The sequence below is a fragment of the Pelophylax lessonae genome (assembly GCF_965119305.1).
Source record: "Pelophylax lessonae genome assembly, chromosome: 3".
In the NCBI taxonomy this organism is placed as follows: Eukaryota; Metazoa; Chordata; class Amphibia; order Anura; family Ranidae; genus Pelophylax; species Pelophylax lessonae.
This window is the reverse complement of record NC_138770.1, coordinates 14,659,815-14,685,006: the sequence shown is the minus strand read 5'-3', so window position 1 is coordinate 14,685,006 and position 25,192 is coordinate 14,659,815. Positions and strand designations below refer to the sequence as shown.

At 44.2% G+C, this 25,192-nt stretch overlaps 3 protein-coding genes across 3 annotated transcripts in view; all 3 read right to left on the bottom strand.

Annotated features, from left to right (window-relative positions):
• Positions 1-25,192, bottom strand: part of LOC309550227 (uncharacterized protein) — a 1,381,219-nt gene that overhangs the window by 439,461 nt on the left and 916,566 nt on the right.
• Positions 1-25,192, bottom strand: part of LOC309548726 (uncharacterized protein) — a gene marked incomplete at its 5' end in the record, with an annotated part of 286,787 nt that overhangs the window by 56,696 nt on the left and 204,899 nt on the right. The gene's annotated exons all lie outside the window — the stretch shown is intronic.
• Positions 10,283-22,686, bottom strand: LOC309548728 (uncharacterized protein; the record flags this gene model as incomplete). Its single annotated transcript, XM_082248683.1, has 2 exons — positions 10,283-11,607; positions 22,653-22,686. The coding sequence occupies 2 exons, from the start codon at positions 22,684-22,686 to the stop codon at positions 10,283-10,285; spliced, it is 1,359 nt and encodes a 452-aa protein (XP_082104809.1).

Sequence of the window (25,192 nt, the reverse complement as noted above, 5' to 3'; positions counted from 1 at the left end):
GTAGATGCAATAACTTTTGCGCAAACCAATCAAAATACGCTTATTGCGATTTTTTTACCATACATATGTAGCAGAAAACAAATTGGCCTAAAATGTTAAAAAAAATTAGATTTTTACATTTTTTTGGGGGGAATTACATATAAAATTGTGAAAAATATTGTAATTTTTTTCAAAATTGTTGCTCTTTTTTTTTTTTGTGGCGCAAAAAAAAAAAAAAATATCGCACAGGTGATTAAATACCCCTAAAATAAAGCTCTGTTTGTGGGAAAAAAGGACGTCAATTTCATTTGGGTACAGCACCGCACCACCACGCAATTGTCTGTTAAAGTCACGCAGTGCCGAATCGCAAAATAGGCCCTGGTCTTTGAGCAGCCAAATCCTCCGGGGCTTAAGTGGTTAATAGAGATAAGAGTGATGTCATGTGACCTCCCAGAATCCTCCTCACCTCTCCAGTCAGGTCTGTGTTTTATTAACCACTTGCCGACCGCCGCAGGACTATTTACTGCGGCAGTCAGCCTCCTACAGGCAAAGCGTTGTAGACCTATGTCGCTCGCCCCCACTGCTCTGGGGCGTGCTCCCGCGCGCCCACGGCCCCTCTGATGATCTAATTGGGTTCAGAACCAATCAGTCATCAGGTCCAGGCCAATGATTTTTGGCCTGGACCTGTTGATCGGTCCTGCCCAATCAGATACTGTACTCACCATGCCTCTCAGCAAATAGCTTGGAGTGTCTACTTTGCAAAAGGTGGTAATTTGGGGGGGGTTTGTGCTATCTTAAAATCTCAGGGCCTCTGAAACTGTGACAGGTAGTGCGGAGGTGAAATGCACAATTTACGCCATTAGAAAACCTGAAGATTGTGATTGATTTTCGGGGTCCCGTACACAGCTATGCTCCCAAAAAGTCTCACACATGTGGTATCCCTGTACTCAGGGGAAGCAGCAGAATGCATTTTGGGGTGTCATGACATACCCATGGTATGTGTGAGCAATTTATCTATTAGTGACAACTTTGTGTTAAAATAAAAAAAAAATGTAATTTTCCCGAAACTTGTGGCAAAATAAATATTCCATGGATTTGCCATGCCTCTCAGCAAATATCTTGGGGTGTCTACTTTCCAAAAAATATGCCATCTTGAAATTTCAGGGCCTCCGAAACTGTGATGGGTAGTGAGGAGTAAAATCAAAAATTTACGCCATTAGAAAACCTGAAGATTGTGATTGGTTTTTGGGGTCCCGTACACAGCTAGGCTCCCAAAAAGTCTCACACATGGGGTATTCCCATACTCAGGAGAAGCAGTAGAATGTATTTTGGGGTGTCATTCCACATATACCCATGGCATGTGTAAGAAATGTATCTTTTAGTGACAAGTTTGTGTTAAAAAAAATAATAATTTTCCCAAAAACTCACCATGCCTCTCAGCAAACAGCTTGGGGTTTCTACTTTACTAAAATGGGGTCATTTGGGGGGGGGGGGTTGTGGTATCTTGACATTTCAGGGCCTCCTAAACAGTGATAGGTAGTGAAAAAATGCAATGAAAAATGTACGCCCTTTGAAATTCTGATGGTGGGGTTTGGTTTTCGGGGTCCCGTACACAGTTGGCTCCCAAAAAGTCTCACATATGTGGTATCCCTGTACTCAGGAGAAGCAGCAGAATATTCTTTGGGGTGTAATTACACAAATACCCATGGCATGCATGCGCAATATATAATTTCAATGACAACTTCAACTTTGTGTAAAAAAAAATAAAAAATTAAATATTCAATGAGCTCAACATGCATTTTAGGACATTCCTTAGGATGTCTACTTTCCAAAAAGTGGTAATTTGGGGGGGGGGGGGGGTTTGTACTGCCCTGCCATTTTAGCACTTCATGAAATGAGATAGGCAGTCAGAAATTAAAGCTGCGTAAATTTCAGTATTTACACCATAGTTTGTAGACGCTATAACTTTTGCGCAAACCAATAAAAATACGCTCATTGAAATTTGTTTTGTCAAAGACATGTAGCTAAATACATTTTGGCCAAAAAATATGACATAAATTGAGTATATTGGATATTTTTTAAAAGACAAAGTTGAAAATGTAATTTTTTCTCAAAATTATCGCTCTTTTTTTATTACTATCGCAAAAAATAAAAAGCACAGAGGTGATCAAATACCACCAAAAGAAAGCTCTGTTTGTGGGAAAAAAGGTCATACATTTTGTTTGGGTACAACATTGCATGACCGCGCAATTGTCAGTTAAAGTCACGCAGTGCCAAGTTGAAAAAAGGGGCCTGGTCTTTGAGCAGCCAAATCCTCCAGGGCTTAAGTGGTTAATAGAGATAAGAGTGATGTAATTTGACCTCCCAGAATCCTCCTCACCTCTCTGGTCAGGTCTGTGTTTTATTAATAGAGATAAAAGTGATGTCATGTGACCTCCCAGAATCCTCCTCACCTCTCCGGTCAGGTCTGTGTTTTATTAATAGAGATAAGAGTGATGTCATGTGACCTCCCAGAATCCTCCTCACCTCTCCGGTCAGGTCTGTGTTTTATTAATAGAGATAAGAGGGATGTCATGTGACCTCCCAGAATCCTCCTCACCTCTCCAGTCAGGTATACATTTTGTCATATCCTTGTTTCAGACTGAGGTAAACTTTACCCACAAAGACCCCCCTGGTCCAAAGGTTCAAAGCTTGTCATAAGCAATTCTGGCGTCCTTTCATATAACACAAGACATAAAGTCCCACCTTGCTAGTAAGGATGCCAAGGGTCCATCCAAATCCTCAGAGCATCAGAATAGAAAAAGAGCCAGTTGGAGGGACATTGGGAGGCGGAGCTGTGAGGTCAGTGTGATGTCATAGGATTCTCTGACTCTGATTGGAGGGACATTGGGAGGAGGAGCTGTGTGAGGGGGGGGCTCTCTTTGAGGTTTCTGGGCACAGAATCGTTTCTCCCGGATGCGTCCCACCTCTCCTAAACTGAAAGATGAACTTTTTCCGTGGGCTTTGCCAGGACACATCATATTCCTGTGATCTCTGTGTACTCCGGAGACTTTACTGATGACATTTTATGATAAATATCTGAGACTGGGAGCATTATGGAAAAATTGGTTCAAACACCCCCCTCCCCCCCACAGCATTGCCCCTTTCACATACTCCCCACAACATTGTCCTCCTCCACACCCCAACCAGCTCTGCCTCCCTCACACCCCCCAGCTCTGCCTCCCTCACATTCCCCCCCCCACAGCATTGCCCCCTTGACATCCCCCCTCCCACTGTCCCTTTCACATACTCCCCACAACATTGTCTGTCTTCACCCCCCCCCAGCTCTGCCTCCCTCACATTCCCTCCCAGCTCTGCCTCCTTCACACCCCCCCCCCACAGCACTGCCTGCTTCACATCCCCCCCCAGCTCTGCCCCCTACACATCCCCCCATACCCCCCAGCTCTGCCTCCTTCACATCCCCCCCAGCTCTGCCTCCTTCACATCCCCCCCAGCTCTGCCTCCTTCACACCCCCCCCAGCTCTGCCTCCTTCACACCCCCCCCCAGCTCTGCCTCCTTCACATCCCCCCCAGCTCTGCCTCCTTCACATCCCCCCCCAGCTCTGCCTCCTTCACATCCCCCCCCAGCTCTGCCTCCTTCACATCCCCCTCCAGCTCTGCCTCCTTCACATCCCCCCCACAGCTCTACCCGCTTCACATCCCCCCCAGCTCTGCCTCCTTCACATCTCCCCCAGCACTGCCCCCTTTACATCCCTCCCACAGCACTGCCCCCTTCACATCCCCCCCACAGCACTGCCCCTTTCACATCCCCCACACAGCTCTACCCGCTTCACATCCCCCCCAGCTCTGCCTCCTTCACATCCCCCCCAGCTCTGCCTCCTTCACATCTCCCCCAGCACTGCCCCGTTTACATCCCTTCCACAGCACTGCCCCCTTTACATCCCTTCCACAGCACTGCCCCCTTCACATTCCCCCCCCCCCCACAGGTCTGCCCCCTTTACAACTCCCACACAGCTCTACCCGCTTCACATCTCCCCCAGTTCTGCCCCTTCACATCCCCCCCAGCTCTGCCCCCTTCACATCCCCCCCAGCTCTGCCTCCTTCACATCCCCCCCAGCTCTACCTCCTTCACATCTCCCCCAGCACTGCCCCCCTCACATCCCCCCCACAGCACTGCCCCTTTCACATACTCCCCACATCATTGTCCCTCTTCACATCCCCCCCTCCACAGCACTGCCCCTTTCACATACTCCCCACAACATTGTCCCTCTTTATATCACCCCCCCCCCCACACCACTGCCCCTTTCACATACTCCCCACATCATTGTTCCTATTCACATCCCCCCCACAGCACTGCCCCCTTAATATGACCCTGCTCCCCATCCTTCACAAGTCACAGCCATGTCCTTTCCTCCTTGTACTTCATACCTTACACAGAGCAAGGAGAAGGCGGGGGGACAATCCTGGACTGAAGGCACAGCAGCACCAATCCTGGACTGAAGGCACAGCAGCACTGGATGGGGGTGCCGGAGCTGCCAGGTTAGCCTTTCATATTAGCAAGCTGGTGATTGGTTGCTAGGACCGCCTCCTAGCAGCCAATCACCTCCTGGTTAATGTGAAAAGTTCATTTAGGCAGCTGCCTCAGTGCTGGTCCTGCCCCAAGTCCAGAATTGTCCCGCCCGTCTTATGAGATCAAGGTTGCCTGATTTCTGCGGTTTCCGACCTTCCGGAAATAGCAGGTAGCGGTGGCCATCTTGGATGAGGCCAAACGCCGCGGAATCCTAATTTTGTTCTCGCGGAACCTATTGGGAAACGCTGGTTTAGACTGATGAAGTGGGAAGGTATTGGTGGGAAAGGTGACCCATCTCGAAAAGGAAGAGGATGTTCCGGCCATGTAAGTGGGGGAAATGTTATGACCCTGAAGGGGTTAATCTAGGTATCCACACTATATATGTGTGTATCATCATCTGCTGGAGATAAAAGAGGTCACAGTGACTATGGAGGAAGAGGAGGGACATGACGGAGGGTTACTAGGTGTAAATAGAAAATAAGATCTTATTACCTCTTCTGCTGCCTCTTCCAGCAACGTCTCCTCTGTACTTTGTACCTTAGGAACTTCCTGTGTGTAGCCGACATCACTTCCTGTCTTCCATAGAGACTTCCTGTCTGGGTAGAAGTGAGATCACCACTTTGTGGAGCTCAGAGGAACTGCAGCCCAGAGAACTGTCTCGTAGTGTGAACACTGCCTTGTGCTGTGTGTGTATGTACTATCCTTATAGATGGGTCATCTCCACTCCCACCAAGGGGGCGGGGTCGCCAAATATGTGAAAAATGTATGGACAATTTATAAAATGTCTGTAATAATACTGTATTCTGTATGCACAGTGTAGCAACCAATAGCGCTTCTCATCTGAGTAGGAGGGGGGGACTACTGATGAGTCAAATACCCTGCACCAATGCAGCGGAAGTTGCTCCGCTTCCTTAGCCAATCAGCACGGCACTGTAACCTGCCCCTTCCCCAGCCCACCTCATTTGACTGAAAACAATTCCTGGTTGGCTCACACAGGAATGTACACAAAGAGCTCCACAGCTGAAGAACATCAGAAACAATGTCCACCACTTACATGGAATGCCGGCTACTGTGTACATCTCCTGTGCTATGTCTGCAGTCTCTGACAGTCTCCTGTAATAGGTCTGCAGTCTCTGACCTTCTCCTGTACCATGTCTGCAGTCTCTGACCATCACTCACATGGAATGCCAGCTGCAGAACCTTCAAGAAGTCTTATCAGTGTGATCACCCGGGGTGCAGTGTATATCTTCTGTACCACATCTGCAGTCTCTGACCGTCTCCTGTACTATGGCTGCAGTCTCTGACCGTCTCCTCTACAACGTCTGCAGTCTCTGACCATCTTCTGTACCACGTCTGCAGTCTCTGACCATCTACTGTAGTATGTCTGCAGTCTCGGACCGTCTTTTGCCAGCTATTTTAATTTGATTCCTGCGCTGTCTGGAGTTATTAGAGACTCCCTGGTGCTGCACCACTGATACTGATACTACACAGTTAAAAGAATATTGTAATGGGGGTAGTGGCGCGCTTCAGGGGCTGGATGTTTATATTTCTCTAGAGTTAATCGATGAGTGTGTATTAAATGATAATGAGTGTGTGTCAATAAATACTGTTTTGAAAAAAGTGCTGAGTGCTAAAGTGTTGAAAATGTGCTTTGTAGTTGGGAATGGTGCTTAATTTAGATAAGTGAATCAAAGTGCAATGTGCTTCCTAAATATACAGATATGTGAAACCTCGATCGATGTGTATCTATTCGATGTCCAAGTGTGCTGGCAGCGATTATTGCAACAACTCAATAAATAAATATTCCATCAATACCATAAATATTCTTAAAAAGGTAGATACAGTCAACAAGTCGATCGATAAAAAATTGGACATATATAGGTGCTCATCTAAAGTGCTACGTGACTCCTACAATCACCTTATAAATCCTAAAGAGTGATTCCAATAAGTGAAAAAATAGAAATAAATACAGTAGAAGTTCATATATATACAGTGGGTACGGAAAGTATTCAGACCCCCTTAAATTTTTCACTCTTTGTTATATTGCAGCCATTTGCTAAAATCATTTAAGTTCATTCTTCTTCCTCATGAATGTACACATAGCACCCCATACTGACAGAAAAACACAGAATTGTTGACATTGTTGCAGATTTATTAAAAAAGAAAAACTGAAATATCACATGGTCCTAAGTATTCAGACCCTTTGCTGTGACACTCATATATTTAACTCAGGTGCTTTCCATTTCTTCTGATCATCCTTGAGATGGTTCTACACCTTCATTTGAGTCCAGCTGTGGTTGATTATACTGATTGGACTTGATTAGGAAAGCCACACACCTGTCTATATAAGACCTTCCAGATCACAATGCATGTCAGAGCAAATGAGAATCATGAGGTCAAAGGAACTGCCTGAAGAGCTCAGAGACAGAATTGTGGCAAGGCACAGATCTGGCCAAGGTTACAAAAAGATTTCTGCTGCACTTAAGGTTCCTAAGAGCACAGTGGCCTCCATAATCCTCAAATGGAAGACGTTTGGGACGACCAGAACCCTTCCTAGAGCTGGCCGTCCGGCCAAACTGAGCTATCGGGGGAGAAGAGCTTTGGTGAGAGAGGTAAAGAAGAACCCAAAGATCACTGTGGCTGAGCTCCAGAGATGCAGTCAGGAGATGGGAGAAAGTTGTAGAAAGTCAACCATCACTGCAGCCCTCCACCAGTCGGGGCTTTATGGCAGAGTGACCCGACGGAAGCCTCTCCTCAGTGTAAGACACATGAAAGTCCGCATGGAGTTTGCTAAAAAACACCTGAAGGACTCCAAGATGGTGAGAAATAAGATTCTCTGGTCTGATGAGACCAAAATAGAACTTTTTGGCCTTAATTCTAAGCGGTATGTGTGGAGAAAACCAGGCACTGCTCATCACCTGTCCAATACAGTCCCAACAGTGAAGCATGGTGGTGGCAGCATCATGCTGTGGGGGTGTTTTTCAGCTGCAGGGACAGGATGACTGGTTGCAATCGAGGGAAAGATGAATGCGGCCAAGTACAGGGATATCTTGGACAAAAACCTTCTCCAGAGTGCTCTGGACCTCAGACTGGGCCGAAGGTTTACCTTCCAACAAGACAATGACCCTAAGCACACAGCTAAAATAACGAAGGAGTGGCTTCACAACAACTCCGTGACTGTTCTTGAATGGCCCAGCCAGAGCCCTGACTTAAACCCAATTGAGCATCTCTGGAGAGACCTAAAAATGGCTGTCCACCAACGTTTACCATCCAACCTGACAGAACTGGAGAGGATCTGCAAGGAGGAATGGCAGAGGATCCCCAAATCCAGGTGTGAAAGACTTGTTGCATCTTTCCCAAAAAGACTCCTGGCTGTATTAGATCAAAAGGGGGCTTCTACTAAATACTGAGCAAAGGGTCTGAATACTTAGGACCATGTGATATTTCAGTTTTTCTTTTTTAATAAATCTGCAACGATGTCAACAATTCTGTGTTTTTCTGTCAGTATGGGGTGCTATGTGTACATTCATGAGGAAGAAGAATCAACTTAAATGATTTTAGCAAATGGCTGCAACATAACAAAGAGTGAAAAATTTAAGGGGGTCTGAATACTTTCCGTACCCACTGTATATATTAAAATCGTTTCCAAAGAAAGAGTCCAAAGTGTTCCAAAGTAAAATTACAATCCTTTCTCTTTGTGGACGTGCTTAGTGTGGGTAAAGTGACTTGATATCCTCCACCTTGTGTGTCACCTCTATGTGTGCCAAACTCTCACCTTAAAAGCAAGAAAAATAAGCCTCTGGTATATTTCCAGAATATGGGTAGATGTTGCTCTCTTTAGACTCTATTCCAGTGGTTCTTAACCTTGTTGGAGGTACTGAACCCCACCAGTTTCATATGAGTATTCACCGAACCCTTCTTAATTGGAAAAATAAAATATGATTTTTCAAATTCAAAACATAGGTATATGTTTAGGTATATATTTATTATACATAGGTGCACAAAATGAACAAAACCATTAAAGAACAAAACCATATTAAGAACAAAGAACAAAACCATTAAAACATGATTTTCACACAAAAACATAATAATGAATATTTACTGCAAATCAGTGTGACTTGGGGGTGTCAGGAGGGCACAAACTGGGGGGGGGGGGGGTTGGGCTTTCATACCATGGGGTTGTCAGGAGGGACACACACTGGGGGGGAGGTGTTGGGAGGGCATACCATGGGGTATCAGGAGGGCACACACCAGGGGGCATTCACAATGCTTTATTGAGCTAAATGAAAAGGACATGCATTTCCATTTATCAGCTAACAGCACCTCTATGCTAAGCTGCAGTAACTCAGCAGACTTAGCATAGAGGTCCTTGTAAACTAATCCTCCATGTACAGCTAGCTGAGCCTACCTCCAGGAACATTCACTCGGCTCCCTCTGCTCAGCTGCTCACACTTCGCTCTTCCAGGCGGACGCAATCTCTGTGGTCAGGTACATCCCCACCCCGCCCACTCAAACAGCAAGCAGCCTGCAGGAGATAGGCTGGAAACATGCTGGGGGAGGTACAGGGGGCGGAGCGTCAAGTGTCTATGTGTAATGGCTGTGAAATGTTCCGACCTCAGCTCTGATTTCCCGGGGTGCGCTCGGCCTCACAATCAGTAATATTTTCTCGGGGGGATGAGCCGGGCGTGTCATAAAGAATCATATAAGTTGGGTGTGTGTCTTGACCTCCACTGAACCCCCGAGACTGACTCACCGAACCCCTGGGGTTCGATTGAACCCAGGTTAAGAACCACTGCTCTATTCGTTATAGGTCACCGATATTGATTGCCCTTAGGTTGAAATTTCTATCCACAAATGACCGATTCGGTCCACTTTCCTTGTGCTATCCTCCTTGTTTGGCAGGTGCATGTCTTAATACATCTCAGTAGATTTAGCTCAACGCCTGGACCAGCACTTTTTTTCAAAACAGTATTTATTGACACACACTCATTATCATTTAATACACACTCATCGATTAACTCTAGAGAAATATAAACATCCAGCCCCTGAAGCGCGCCACTACCCCCATTACAATTTACAGGGTTAACATAAGGGCTCTCAGCTGCCTGCCAACCCCACAGCGCATCAGAGGGCGATGCAGGTGTAAACCAGCCCCAAGTGGACTGTGGTGGTTTCACATTTGTTTATGGACTAAACAGTTCCACCCGTTACAATCCAGCATCCATTTCCCGTAGTACCAACAAACAGGGGGTGCACTCTGATGTTTCATTATATTTCCTTCTTTATTTGTAAACTTTCCCGCACTCTGACCATGGAAACGGAGCCTCTAATATAAGTGTGAATTCTTTGCTGTTTGAAACGTACATCAGGAGTGAAACATTTCCCGCACTCTGAACATGAAATAGGACGCTCGCCCGTATAAACTTTCTGGTTTCTAAGAAATAAACCTTTGTTAGGAAAACATTTCCCGCACTCGTAACATTAAAAAGGGTGCTCACCTGTGTGTAAGTAGGTGTTCTTTCTTAGTTAAACATTTCCCGCACTCTGCACAAGATTAGAGACGCTCGCCTGTATGAACTTTCCGGTGTCTAACAAGTAAACATTTGAATGCAAAACATTTCCCGCACTCTGAACATGAATAGGGAAGCTCACCCCTGTGCATTTTTCTGATGACTAAAAAGGTTTCTTTTGTGATTAAAACATTTCCCACACCTGGCACATGAATAGGGACCTTCAACAGCATGTATTCTTTTGATGGGTAAGAAGGCTTACTTCATGAGTAAAACATTTCCCACACTCTGAACAAGAATAGGGATGCTCATCCGTGTGTATTCTCTGATGGCTAAGAAGGGTTCCTTTCTTATTAAAACATTTCCCGCACTCTGAACATGAATAGGGACGCTCACCTGTGTGTATTCTCTGATGGCTAAGAAGGGTTCCTTTCTGATTAAAACATTTCCCGCACTCTGAACATGAATAGGGACGCTCACCTGTGTGTATTCTCTGATGGTTGAGAAGGTTTCCTTTATTGTTAAAACGTTTCCCGCACTCTGAACATGAATAGGGAAGCTCACCTGTGTGTATTCTCTGATGCTTAAGAAGGTGTCCTTTATTGTTAAAATGTTTCCCGCACTCTGAACATGAATAGGGACGCTCACCTGTGTGTATTGTCTGATGGCAAAGAAAGTTTCCTTTTTGATTGAAACATTTCCCGCACTCTGAACATAAATATGGACGTTCACCTGTGTGTATTCTCTGATGGCGAAGAAGGTTTCCTTTATTAATAAAACATTTCCCACACTCTGTACATGAATAGGTACTCTCACCTGTGTGCATTATCTGATGGCTAAGAAGGCTTATTTTATGATTAAAACTTTTCCCGCACTCTGAACATGAATAGGGACGCTCACCCGTGTGTATTCTCTGATGGCTAAGAAGGATTCCTTTACGATTAAAACATTTCCCACACTCTGAACATGAATAGGGACGCTCACCCGTGTGTATTCTCTGATGGCTAAGAAGGGTTCCTTTATGATTAAAACATTTCCCACACTCTGAACATGAATAGGGAAGCTCATCTGTGTGTATTCTCTGATGGCTAAGAAGGGTTCCTTTACGATTAAAACATTTCCCGCACTCTGAACATGAATAGGGAAGCTCACCTGTGTGCATTCTCTGATGGCTAAGAAGGCTTCTTTTATGATTAAAACATTTCCCGCACTCTGAACATGAATAGGGAAAGTCGCCTGTGTGCATTCTCTGATGGCAAAGAAGGTTTACTTTATGATTAAAACATTTCCCGCACTCTGAACATGAATAGGGACGCTCCCCTGTGTGTATTTTCTGATGGCTAAGAAGGTTTCCTTTATGACTAAAACATTTCCCGCACTCTGAACATGAATAGGGACGCTCCCCTGTGTGTATTTTCTGATGGCTAAGAAGGTTTCCCTTACGAATAAAACATTTCCCGCACTCTGAACATGAATAGGGATGCTCCCCTGTGTGTATTTTCTGATGGCTAAGAAGGTTTCCTTTGTGACTAAAACATTTCCCGCACTCTGAACATGAATTGGGATGCTCATCTGTGTGTATTTTCTGATGGCTAAGAAGGCTTTTTTTGTATTTATAACATTTTCCGCACTCTGAACATGACAATGAATTCGCTCCTGTATGAACCCCTTTATGGTATAAAGAAGATTCCTTGAGATGAGATGGTTTCCCACACCCGTCAGCACTGTCAGATATTAGAGGACTATGTGAAGTATCAGGAGATTCCAATGATCTCCTCCAATGGTGAGGTCTGTCATGTATATTATGAGGAACGGGATTTACTTCTGGAGAAGATGCCATGTCATTATCTTCTGTAGTCACATCTTCCTCCGATGTCCTTCTATTCCCACCACAGAGTCCGTCTGTCAGAAGACAAGAAAAATTACCAAGAGTTTTCCACACTCATATACACTGCTCAACACTTTATAATCAGAGTATAGCATCAAGTCAGGGAAACTCCTGGGATATTCATTGTCGTGGAAATTAATAGGGCTTGGAGCATAGAAACCCGCTTCAGTGCACTCAAGATTATTACGCACTAAGCTCCATTAATAGCTTGTACTGAAAAGTACAAATGCACTGCTCTTTTGTATACGGATTTTCCAAGCGCTCGGCGACAAAGACAAAGAAAGGAACAGACGCGCTGGGTAATTTTGATGCCATCTGCCAGGTCTCTCTCCGGATATGTATGTGTGTGCATGTATGGCGAGCAAGGTAGCCCTAACAGTTTCTGGCTTCACGGAAGACGGAAAACAGGAGGGAAGTGATTTAGGTTTGCGACAACAAAGGCCGGCCATGTGGTAAGATACTTCATTTCAGTTTTTGAAAATTTGTTGTTTTAAACCAAGGCTTACTTTCTTTGTCCGCTGTGGAAGCTAGAAACAAAGCTTAGCAAAATAACCTTTTCATGTGCAGCGTTCGCTCTTTTGTATAACGATGGGGTTATTTCTATTAATATTTGTGGCTCGGGATCAGGTCTGTTAATTGGGGAGAAACCTGTATACAAGGTTCCCAGTTAATACATCCTGGGGTTGTGATATATGTGTTAAATATTTCCTTGTAACATCTCTGTTGTAATATCAGCTTCGTTCGATGGGATAACAATATATTATAGATCGATGTTGGTTTGGGCAGCAGATTGGTTGGTGTGTGTGCTGGATTGGTTTTTGGCGGGAACTCGTTTATTAGTGAAACTGTTTTTTGCTTTGGACTCTGAGGTTTGAATTGAGCATAGAGCACAGCAGACGGTTTTGGACTAAAGGCCCGTACACACGTACCGATCGTCGGCATACAAACGTCGGTGGACGAAGGATCTGCCGATTGTACGCGTGTTAGTATGGTGCCTCCGACAGATGTCTGCGCACAATCCGCGGACAAAAGTCTTTCTTGCAAACATGAAAATATTTGTATGCCGACACCAGAACGGACGATTGTTCGCCTGTCAGTACGCAATTCTGCCGACACACAGCTACAAATCCCAACACGCATGATCAAACCAAATGAGTTCCCGGAAGAATTTTCTCTAGTAAACTCAACATTTTATTCAGAAAGAACTTTCGGCTCGCGGAAGTCCAAGAAATAGGTGAAATGCGGAGCACATGCTCATCTTGATAAATGTGAGAAGAAGGAAGATGCTGCTCATAATGCCATACTTTTCTAATAAAAAGGCATGTGTTCTGTTATGATGAAGATAATGTTTGTCTATTCTATCTGTTCTATCAAATTTTAGAATTAAATAATTTGAACTCTTCACCATTATTTTTGTATTTTCACACCAAAGATCTAACTATTGATATGACCCTTTATTCTTTTATGAATTAATGTCTAAAACATATTTTTCAGGTTATGTACAATATTAAACATGTTAACAAATTCAGATAGGCCATTTTTTATTTTCATTTTCTTTATTTTTTGGATCTCAGCAAAAAAAAAACAAAGCAAACATCAATACTTTCCGTATAATAAACTAAACATAAAAAAGGTCCATTTGGACAAAATTAAACTAGAAACTGGCAAACAGGGGTAAAATAAATAATAGGGGGTTACACAAATTAAAGTTGGTGATAGCTATAATCAGGTTGCCATGAGGGCAGGTTTGGATCCTGCTGGCCATATTGCCACTGGCCATGTGGCATTTGGCGAGGTGGTGGGTGTTGTGGAGGTGGAGGTGGAGGTGGAGGTGGAGGGCACGGGTGCTCCTGGCATGCATGGCTGTGCTCATTAAGTATGCCGTTTTCAGCGTTTTGCAGCACATCCAGAATAATTTTTCTGGCATACTGACACTGCCTGGGGTCCACCTTATCCAGGATTTTGGCAGTCATATTCCCGAAGGACTCATTGGCCTCCGGTTTCCGACGTAGGGCTATGGTGGCCTCCTGGATAAACTCGTCGGTGATGTCATCCACGTGCTTCCTCTTTTGCCTCCGTTTGGCAGGAGGAGGTGGTGGTGGAAATAGTTCCGCAGGCTCCCCAGGCTCCTGGCTGCAACCTGGCTCCTCCTCAGTGACACTTCCCTGTTGATAAAATGAACAATTGATTAGAATGTTATAGTGTATATAAAAAGTCATGTTTGTTATATTATTGTGAACAAATAGCAGACTTTACATACAGTGGCGTATCTAGGGTCTCCAGTGCCCTTGTTGAGGAGCTGTATTTGGCAACAACCCCCCCCCCCCCCAAGATCAATGGAAAACTGTAACCCACCCCCCCAAAAAAAAATTAAAGGGCATTAAAAGTTTCTAATTTGCCCCTTGTTTGCCCAGTGTAGAGCTCTCTAGTGGGCAATCATTGTCTCAGGTGTGAAAAAGAAAGAGAGGGTTGAGAGCTAGAGAGAGGGAGAGAAAGAGGGGGTGTGAGAGAGAGAGGAGGGGGTTGCAGAGAGAGAGGGGCCTGAACTTGCAGAGGGCTTGATGTAGGGCATTGAGGGTGAAGCAGTGCAGGGAAACAGGAATAAGGAAGCCACCTGCCTTGCTGACCCAGAGTGAGAGACCAGAGACATGGAAGCAAGGATGGATGGATCATTTGCAGGAGCTGTTAGTTTTGTATTAAAAAAGGTTGAGCCAGAGGAATGCTGAGGCTACAGCAGTGTTTCTTTGGACCAGAGGTGTGCTGGGGATGCAGCAGTGTTTGTAAGACCAGAGGTGTGCTGGGGATGCAGTGAGAGGCAGTCTCAGTCTCCTGGTCTTTTGGCTCAGCTGCTCTCAATGTTTTACACCTGCATGAAGCAGCTCTCAATGTTTTACACCTGCATGAAGCTGCTCTCAATGTTTTACACCTGCATGAATCCGCCTGCAAACTGGGGGTTCTGGGGTGTGCAGGCTGAGTGGATTGTTAAAATAAACAATAAAACAATGCCAATGTTTTTGTGACCCACCCCCCTTGGCCTGCGCCCCTGGCGGTTGCCTGTCATGCCAACCCCTTGCTATGCCCGTTTACCTAAAGGGTCAATTATGGTTTAGCTTATAATTTTGTTACATGATTACATTTTAGCAGACAATATATTGTGAAATGCCATACCTGAGTAAAACTCTCCTCCAGGAAATCCTCATCCTGGCTTGGATCTACCGACACTGAGCCCTCTGCCGAAGTAGAAGGCAGTGTTGAAATTGACGGCCTGGATTCCATGGTGTCTGCCAGGAACCGCATGTTATCAAAGTACCACAGCCGTGGTACATATACATTCCGTGCCCCTGCTCCAGACTGGGTGGAATCTTCTATTTTTTTTAACTCCCGCCTGTAGGCAGTACGAATACTGTTTATTTTTTTGCGGATATAATCAAAATTTGCCCCAGGACAGACGGGCTTGTAGAAGGCCACCAAATGTTCCATGGCCTGTTTTCGGAGTTTTCGATTTTTATAATCCGCGGACTTCACTTGCCACAAACACGGCAGTTGCCTGAACTCATCAATAAAACTTATTAAAAAGTTGTGGGTGGTGAAATTGTCCACCATATTGCAGGACAGTATATGCCTGCAAGACACAAAACAACACAAAACATATTAAAATAGCATGTATTTTGGCACATAATAAAGATATTCCTAATAAAAGCTGTATAGGGCCCAAAACACACACTTTCTATTAAAAGAGTCGTACCTTTGTTTGTGGGGAAAAGTCGTGATTCGCCGCTCGATCGTGCTCCAACTCTCGATATGTCCGCTAGCGAATCGTCGGCCGAACGATCTGGCGTCCTTTAAATACAGCGCAGGCGTCAACTCCTCCTCCAGTGGCGGGCTTGTGCAGGGGTGTGTACGTGCCGAAGATCAGGCCTACATGCGACACTCACACCTGAAGCAGAGGAACAATCTTTTAATCAAGAAGAATGTCTGAAAGATCTCAGAGTTCATCAAGTGGGGGCCGAAGTGATTGGGCCACCCGAAAATCAAGGGCTACACCCATGTCAAAGGCAGAAATGGTGGAGATGGTCTCCATTTTAGAAAAAACGGATTACGATGGAAAGTTGGCAAATTACGAGCGGCCCAATGCCAGGAAAGATGGCATCATGGACAAGGTGGTGGCCTGTTTGGTCAGAAAATTCGGTGTCGAGCGATCGAAAGATCAGATTAGGAAACGATGGTCTGACCTCAAACACCGTGAGCAGGATCAGCTTTCCCAAATCCATCGGATTTTGAAAAAAAGTAAGTTTTATTTTTTCTTTATTTTTTTAATCATGCAATATGTTTTTTATAATTTGGTGTATGTTGTATTAACATGTCTAGATTATAATGTCTATGTAAAAAGTTAGATTACTCATTTTAGTTGTCATGTCGTGATTTGATCGATCTATTGTTGATGTTTTAGTATATGACATTAAAAGTCAGGAAGCCATAGTGAAAAATATATGTATTGTGTTGCAACGAACGTTCTTTCCTGCACGAATCTTCTCAGCAAACATTCCTATTAATCACAGATTATTATTCAAACCTTTAAATAGGAGAAAAACGTAAACTCCGTGCCAAACAGTGGGAAAGGAGGAGGAGAGGTTTGGCAGCTCCATCTGCAGTGGAGGAAGAAGAGGAGGACATGGGCACAGAAGGTGGCACAGATTCCACTAAAGGTAATTGGTTCCTATGCACTGTCAAACATTAATGTACCATATTTTTCGTAGATAACCATGTACATGTCTTCATATTTGTTACTAAAAGAGCTATCAAGCAGGGCACCATGTCCTAACAAATGTACCTCTGGTGACTTTTATGATATGGCCAATGTTTTGTATTATGTAGATGAAGACATTATTCCAGAAATAATACTGGTGGAGCCAACAAGTGACCAGACATCAGAGCAACATGAAGGTTGGTAGGCACAGATTTTTGTGTAGTGGTATCATAGAAATATGTGTATTTGCAATGATTGTTTAACCTTATATTCTTGTATTCCCTTACAAATTTACATTGCAGATGTTGCATCATGCCAGGATGTGGCATCCCCAGCCAGGTCAGAAGCCCGATCTCCTGGCAACGTGCCAAGCAGCATGGAAGCCAGTTCAGAAACTGTGGAGGAACCAGGACCAAGTGTCCAAGAGCCAATTGTGTGCCCACGTAGGTTTTTTCAGAATGATTTTTATCAGTGTTATTTTTAGCCTCCAATTTACAACACTAGTTCCCTATGGGAGCCTCTTTATTTGAATGGAAGTGGCACCGTAAGTCGGATCAGGATGCTCTGACTTGCGGGGCCACTTGCGTTGTGAAGATTTTTGAGGGGGAACTACACCCAAAAATTGAACAACCCACCGTGGGTGTCCCCCCAAGTTCACAACCAGGCCTTTTGTGTGTGGTATTGAGTTTGAGGGTATGCCCACAACAAAAAGACAGCGTGGGTTACCCCCAAAACCCCTACCAGACCCTTATACAAGCATGCAGCTTGTCAGGCCAGGAAAGAGAACGAGCAAGCGGAACAAACACCCCCTGGACCACAGCAGGACACATGCCCTCAACATGGGGGGGTTTTGTTGCTTTGGGCCAGGGGGCCTCTGCACCGCACACCCAAAAGCACCTTACTCCCATGTAGAGGAGGACAAGAGCCTCATCCCCACAACCCTGTCTGGTGGTTTTGGGGGGTCATGCGGACAGGGGGTTCCTAGGACTTTGGAAGCAACCTTTAACAAAGGGTGGCCCCCAGATCCCAGACCCCAATCACTATGTGAATGGGTATGGGGTACATAGTACCCCTACACATTAACCACATAAATGGAAGTGTATGTGAATAACGACAGGAGACGTTTATGAAATGTTCTTAAATATCTTCATCCGGTCTTCTCCACTCTGCTCTTTGGATCTTCTCCTCTCCACTCTTCTGCTGTCCAATCTTCTGCTCTTATGTTGTCTGCTCTTTTGCCCTAGGCTCTTCTTCTTCCTCCTGTCCTCCTCCAATGCTGTTGCCGTGCATTCTGCCCGTCTCTGGTCTCTGCATCTTAATATATATACATTACAACCATGCCCTCACAATGACGTCATCATGCGTTCACACCCCTAATGAATATATAGTAAGCTCAGGAGACCGGCAGAATCATCAGCAACAGCATCGGAGGAGGACAGGAGGAAGAAGAAGAGCCTAGGGCAAAAGAGCATAAGAACAGGGTAGGTATTAACTCGAGAGGAATTTAAGATTACCTGGACACCAAATGTTTCTCTATTATTATGACCTCATGTAGGTGATTCACATTGACTCATTTTTTTTTAATTTTTACAGACCATGTTTTACATAGTTGCACATTAGCCAAATTGACCCGTGAGGCTCTCCAATGCTGCGCAGACCTGGAACAAATAAAGGAGACTGCAACGGCATTACAAATCAAAATGCGCAATTTTGTGGACATGATTGGCAAATTTTAAGCCACAATTTTACTAGGTTTTTAATGTTTGTATTGGGATGTTCCTGATGTTACAATTTTTTTAGAATGTTTTAGGGCATTTTAATTACACTCAGATGTTAAAGAGTGTACCCAAGTTTGGGAAAAGCACTTTACAACACCCTAACCCTAACCCTAACCCTAACCCTAACCCTAACCCTAACCCTAACCCTGTGAATGTTTGATACTAAAACGTTTTTACATTCAACAATGTGTGTTCAATTCTTTATTAGACTTTAGTTGGGGGGTCGAGGTCTAAAGCTGTGTAAAGAAGCACTAAATGTATGATGGCTGTCCTATTCCCATATTTACATGTTAATGAAAGCATTTTGGACACTGCCATATGCGAGTTGCTGGAGGTGTCAATGAAATGTTAAAGATACCCCCAGTTTTAACGCATATCACAGTGCGATCTGACATTTCACACAGGATCGGATCACACAAGTTTGAACGATTGTGCGATCCTATCCTGATGCGGCTGAATAAATGCATCATGTGCGACTTTTGTGCGAGTGCAGTGCGAATTGAGCCATACAAACTGTATAGCTGATTTTCGCATGAACATCTGATCGCATGTAATAAAGGAGCAGTGCGCTACGATATTACATGCCATCAGATGTGCAGTGTGAATTGAGACATACACTTTGTATGGCTACATTCGCACTGAACACGCATACAAGTCGCACATGACCCTTTATTTCTGATGTATCTGGATTGGATCGCACAGTGCTTAACACTTGTGGAATACAATCCTGTGGAAAAAGTAAGTGGCGGGTCACCCTTATGCAATGCTGGAAGGCTGCAAAGTCGCAGACTTCCCGCATCGCATAAGTGTGACTCAACACTCAAGGTACTAGCAGTCCTAGGATTCAATATGGCATTGATATTGGCAGTAGAAATCAGTGTAGGGAGATCAGTGTAATCTATAGTGTATTGCTTGTTCGTTGCTCTAGTTCACTTTCCATTACCTATATATATAACACTTTGAGATGAACAATGATCAAGTTTCACATAACACTGACATATCCTAACATTGGTGGGCAGTGAGAAGGATGTCATAAATGAACACAACATAACAGGTGTAGGTACTTTGTTAATACCCTAATGTATTATATGAAATATATAGTATGGGCAACTTCTGGACAATGAACACCAATGTAAGGTGACATTAGATGAACCTTGGGTGTGACCTAGTTCTCAATGTGACAGGGTTTGTGTACATTTTGTGGGGTGCAGAAGGCCCTTGTATTTACACCACTGGCTAAAAAATAACACATGGCCATCATCACTTTGGATCAGCTGGTGAGAGACTACAGTCAAGAAACACACTGATGAATGTATTAACCCTTCCAAAGTCACACATATATAACACATGATTAACCCAAATAATTGTGTTTGGCATATGTGCCCAAATGATTATAATCCACAATACAGAATCATTGCAATTTTTGTTTAATGTGTTGAAAAATAATATATCTCTGACATTTATCTTGTGTGTCCAATCTTTAACAAGATTAATGGGTGTGTGACAGTGATTGCTGCCAGGACACAGCTCCTCTCCCCACGAAATAGTCCAGATATTCCTGGCGGATCTGACGGGCCCTGTGTGATGCCAATGCTGACCGTCCAACTTCCATTGACGTCATGGACTCCACTTGGTTAGAAGGTTGGGCCTCTCCACTTGTACCTGGCATAGCAGGGTCAGTATCCAGTTGCTGCAAGACATAATTTTGTGCATTCCTGCGTAGGAAGTTGTGCAAAATGCAGCAACACAAGACCACATTATCCACTTTGTACAGTGCCAGGTTTATGGACGTCAGGAATATCCGGAACCGGTTGGCCATTATCCCGAAGGCATTCTCCACAACTCTGCGAGCTCTGGACAACCGGTAGTTGTAAATCCTTTGGTCTGGGGTGAGGTTCCTCTGAGGGTAGGGCTTCATGAGATGCTCCCCAAGCGCAAAAGCCTCATCTGCGATAAACACAAAGCTCATACCCTCAACAGTTTGCTCCCTGGATGGCAGGTTCAGAGTGCCGTTCTTTAGACGACGAGCGAACTCCGTCTGATCAATAACTCCCCCATCCGAATTGCGGCCATTTTTGCCAATATCCAAAAAAATAAACTCATAGTTTGCATTAACTATGGCTAGCATGACTATACTAAAAAAACCTTTATAATTATAATAAAATGTGCCGGAATTCGGAGGGGGGACAATGCGGACGTGCTTCCCATCAATAGCACCCCCACAATTGGGAAAATTCCACTTCTCCAGAAATTGATCAGAAATCTCCAGCCATTGCTCTGCGTTTGAAGGAAACTGTGGGGAAAAAATAAAAAAAAAAAAAAAAAAAAAAATTAGTGCTTGAGCACATCACATTATTAATTACACACACAGTTGTCTGTTAAATGCTTATGCAACTTGCTAAAAAAATATACAACAGGAAGGCAAAGGTTTGGATATGGGGATGTAACATCTACATACATTTCTTTTCAACCTCCTATTGTTCTTATATTGTAAAGGGCCATACACACTAGAAGATTCTCTGAAGACTTTTTCGTGCAGATTTAACTTTTCTATGTAGTGCAAGGGCCTACCAGATTGCATAGGATTTGAAAGTGTTTGTTGGACCTCATATTATTTGGTTTTGGTAAATCGGAAGGATAAATTGTTCTGACAATCTTCTAGTGTGTATGGCCCATTATACTCACCAGCTAGAGCTGAGATTTACAAACTACGGCCCTCCAGCTGTTGCAGAACTACACATCCCATGAGGCCTTGTAATTCTCTCACATTCACAGACATGACTAGGCATGATGGAAATTGAAGTTCGTGAACAACTGGTGGGCCATAGTTTGAAGACCTCTGAACTTGAGCTTTGGTATATGCTGACTTTGAGATTTAGCATGTGGGTGGGGGGATGGGTAAGTAAAACTGGGCATTTATACATCAATTAGGGCTTGTGGTCAGTGAAGGTTTTAACATCATTACATAAACATACAGAATCATAGGTGGGAATGGATGGACTGATGTATTTTAGATAAATCATTAACTAGGTACTAAAACATTGGCCAAGGAATAATTGTTTGAGGGAAAGCAATAAAATGACCCAAATTCAAAATACTGTTAACAGGCAATGCGTTTAGGGACACATAGGAGAGAATGGTGGGGTGGTTAGTGGGTAATTTTACAAATGGTTAAAGATAATCTACATCTTTACTACTATGTGCATGCGGACAGAGGGTAGTTTACAAATAATGGCCTGTGTCAATTGCTGTACATCCAAAAACATCATAATTCGGGTGAAACTAGTAATACATGTAATGTAAAAAATCAAACATACCTTGATATAGTCCTTCTGCAAGACCTTGATGATGGCAGAGCAGGTCTCAGGGATGATGACTCCCAGTGCTTGGGGGGAGATGCCTGTGGTGAACTTCAGATCCTGCAGGCTTCTCCCTGTTGCAAGATACCTCAACGTCGCAATTAACCTTTGCTCAGGAGTAATTGCAAGCCGCATACAAGTATCCTGCTTCAGAATATAGGGGGACACCAGGGCAAGAAGACGGTAAAAGATGGGATCCGTCATCCTCAAATAATTCCTGAAGTCATCAGGATTATTTTCCTGGAGCTCCCTCAGCAAGGACATATGAGAAAATTGATCACGGTTAAGCAACCAATTTTTCGTCCAGGAGGTCCGCTTCTTCTTCCTATTGCTCGTACGTCGTCTCAGAGCCAAAACTCCAACACTAACGACAGCAACGGACGAATTCACGGTCGCCATAATAAATTCTCGAACGATGTCTCGGAAAATAGCGAAATGTCGTCAACCAAACAAATGCTACCGAAATCAGCGCGAGATGCCCAGAAGGGTCACGGCCAAACACTCACTTCCTCTTTTGTAGCGGCGAACGTGCGTGGAACGTAGTGACGTCATTTTCTGTCGGAAGACAAATGTCCTGGGCAAGTTTGGAGCACTTTTCAACAGACAAACAACAAACACACCAGCCGCGAACATTTGTAGGACGTTCCGTCGGCCGACGATCGGTACGTGTGTACGGGGCTTAAGTTTCTGTTTTAAGTAGCAGATTGTGTTGTGCAGCCTAAAATCAGCATTCCACCAGGATAGCTATTGTCTGAATACAACTGATCCTGTAAATCCTGTTTTTCTTGTCTTTTGTATATCTTTTGTTGTGTACGAAGTACCACACGGTTGCTCAAACTCTTTTGTGTGGACCATGTGCTTGGCAGCCATTTTGTGATGCTATTTCCTTTGTGTGGCAGCCACTCATTTTTGGACTCCACATTACCATTTTGTTAAATGGTGTTGAAACCCATGTGGCTGAAATGCTATTTTGAGCCTTAACAAACATTTTTCTCTTTTTTGGTAGTTTTAAAGGGCAACTTTGTGATGTTATTTTTGCACTGTATTTCAGTTTAAAAGTAATGTTTTTTCATTTTAATTGAAATTCGACATCTAGGAAGATTTTTTTACAGGATCATTGCGGTTGTTTTTCTAGCTAGCTTTGTTCATCTTTTTGTTCATATTTAGCATATATATATACATATCCAACCCATCAGTTTTTGTTTTTTTTTGTGTTTTTATATCTGTTTTCAGGGGTAACTATTTTTTTTTGTTTTTGTAAGTTTTTGGTTAAGCTGTTTTTGTGGTGTATTTTGTCTAATTTTTGTTGTAACTAAGTTTTTTTCCAATGATAAGAGAACATTGTGGAGTGACTGATATTGGATTCAGTTTTCAGGGTTGTTTTGTGCTGAGTAGTGGTTGTTTCTCACAGAGGTAGTTTTCGGTACTGCAGGTTGGATTTTAGGTAGAGAGGTTATACCTTCCAGTGTGCAATCAGTAACCGTCATCTCAATTTTAACTTTTTAATGCAACATCAAGGAATAGACTGAAGCCAAGGTTTGTATAGGGAGGACTTTCATTGTGCTTTCGGGATTGTTTGGCTGCACGGGTTAGGTCGAAAGGAACATGTGTACTTTGAGCCGTCTACGTGAAACGGGTGATTGCGACACGCTTGTTTCAGCCTTCAACGTGTGAGGAGTAGATACCGAAAACCGCCCCACATTTGGCCGTGTAAGTGGAGCGTGTGGAGGTTGATGAGCCGTATAGCCTGAGTTGAGTATAGCCGTACGAAGCCACCGGGTTGAGGTCTTCTAGCTGACCGGCGCAGGGCCGTGTAAAATAGAGTCCGGAAGCAGGCCGACACTGTCAAAAGTTGGTACCTGGCAGTGTTGCTCCTAAACCAGGTGCAAGGAAGCGATTTGAATCGTCATGGGTAATAGTACATCCATGCAATGGGGGGTAACGCAGGTCCCCCAGGTTAGCCAAACAGCTTCGTGGTACATGAAGTCTGCGTTTGGGGCTCAGGCAATGAGACCCCTCAGGAAGGGGAATAACCAAGGGAAACAGTTGGTACATCCCTTTTGGAAGGTGTTTTTGAAGTCTGGAGATGGGAGGAGTTCATTATTGAATTCAGAACTAGGCTCCAGGCAACAAAGATGCTAAGTGTAGCGCAATTGTGGTTTCAGAGATCTATTATGGTCAATCAGCAAGGCGTGCATGAGGCGGTTTCTGTCCGGAAGAACCGCATTATGTACACTTGGCCTGATGAGATAGCAGAGTCCAGCGATCTGGTCAGAGAAGTGGAGGAAGCTCTTACTGGGCTAACTTTACCAAGACGAACCAGATCCGCTGACACTGAACCTGTCACTGTCTCTGCACTTTAATCTCCGTTTTCTTCACCTCACAGTGCAGACTTTGATACTGGTAACGCCCTCCCACCTCACAGTGTCTCTATCTCTCAACAGCCTGTCATAACAGCTGAACCCTCTCCTTCTAACACTGTGGCAAACTAGAAGTTCTTTTAACAGGTCTGCTATGGATGTGGAAAGTCAGGGTACATCAGGCATAATTGTCCGACCAACCCGGCTGGTCCGTGGGGTAAGTGGCAATTTATTTCGGAGGATCCGGAAATTTCAAAGGTAGGTATGGTCAGAAACGACTATGACTTATCATAGGGCTGTAAGATTCTGGTACCTTCGGTACCCTTATTGCCCATTTTCCTTTTCATATTGCGTCCCACCTTTTCAGTTAGGTGGAACGCATATACCTTTAAGCCGCATGACATCATCACTGAGCGCCGCTCTGAGCGGCTATTTCAATTGCCGGCTTTCTCTCACAGGTTGTTCGTTCAAACCGCATGCTTAACAGCCCTGTCTCATGCTGCCGGAGCCTCCAGCTAATTCCCTTACCTGGAACAGACCGGAACCTCGCTATTGATCCCAGATCTCGCTACCGGATCACTCTCTTACTACCGGACCCTTCTGCTTACTAACCTCACTAGTGATAAGTACCCCACAGGAGATTCCTTCATAACAAACTTACACTATCTACTTCTGCACACTAAAGGACTGTTACTATCTATGCATTACTATTCTATCATCTGCACTGCTACATAGATTGCTAGCTCTTGAGTCTACTACCATCTATTCTTGCACTAGGTAAGTCTCTCCTGTATATATCATCTGCTGTCCCCTACCACCTGTTACCATACATGATTACTAACCTATCTGCATTCTACCTATCACCATCTACTACTCTCCTGAACATTACTATCAAGTGCTTATCATTGCTATCACTGCTCACGCCTGTCTCTTCAGCACATCACCTCTATACTATCGTATACATCCTATCACTCCAGGAACATCTCATTGAGTGTATGTAT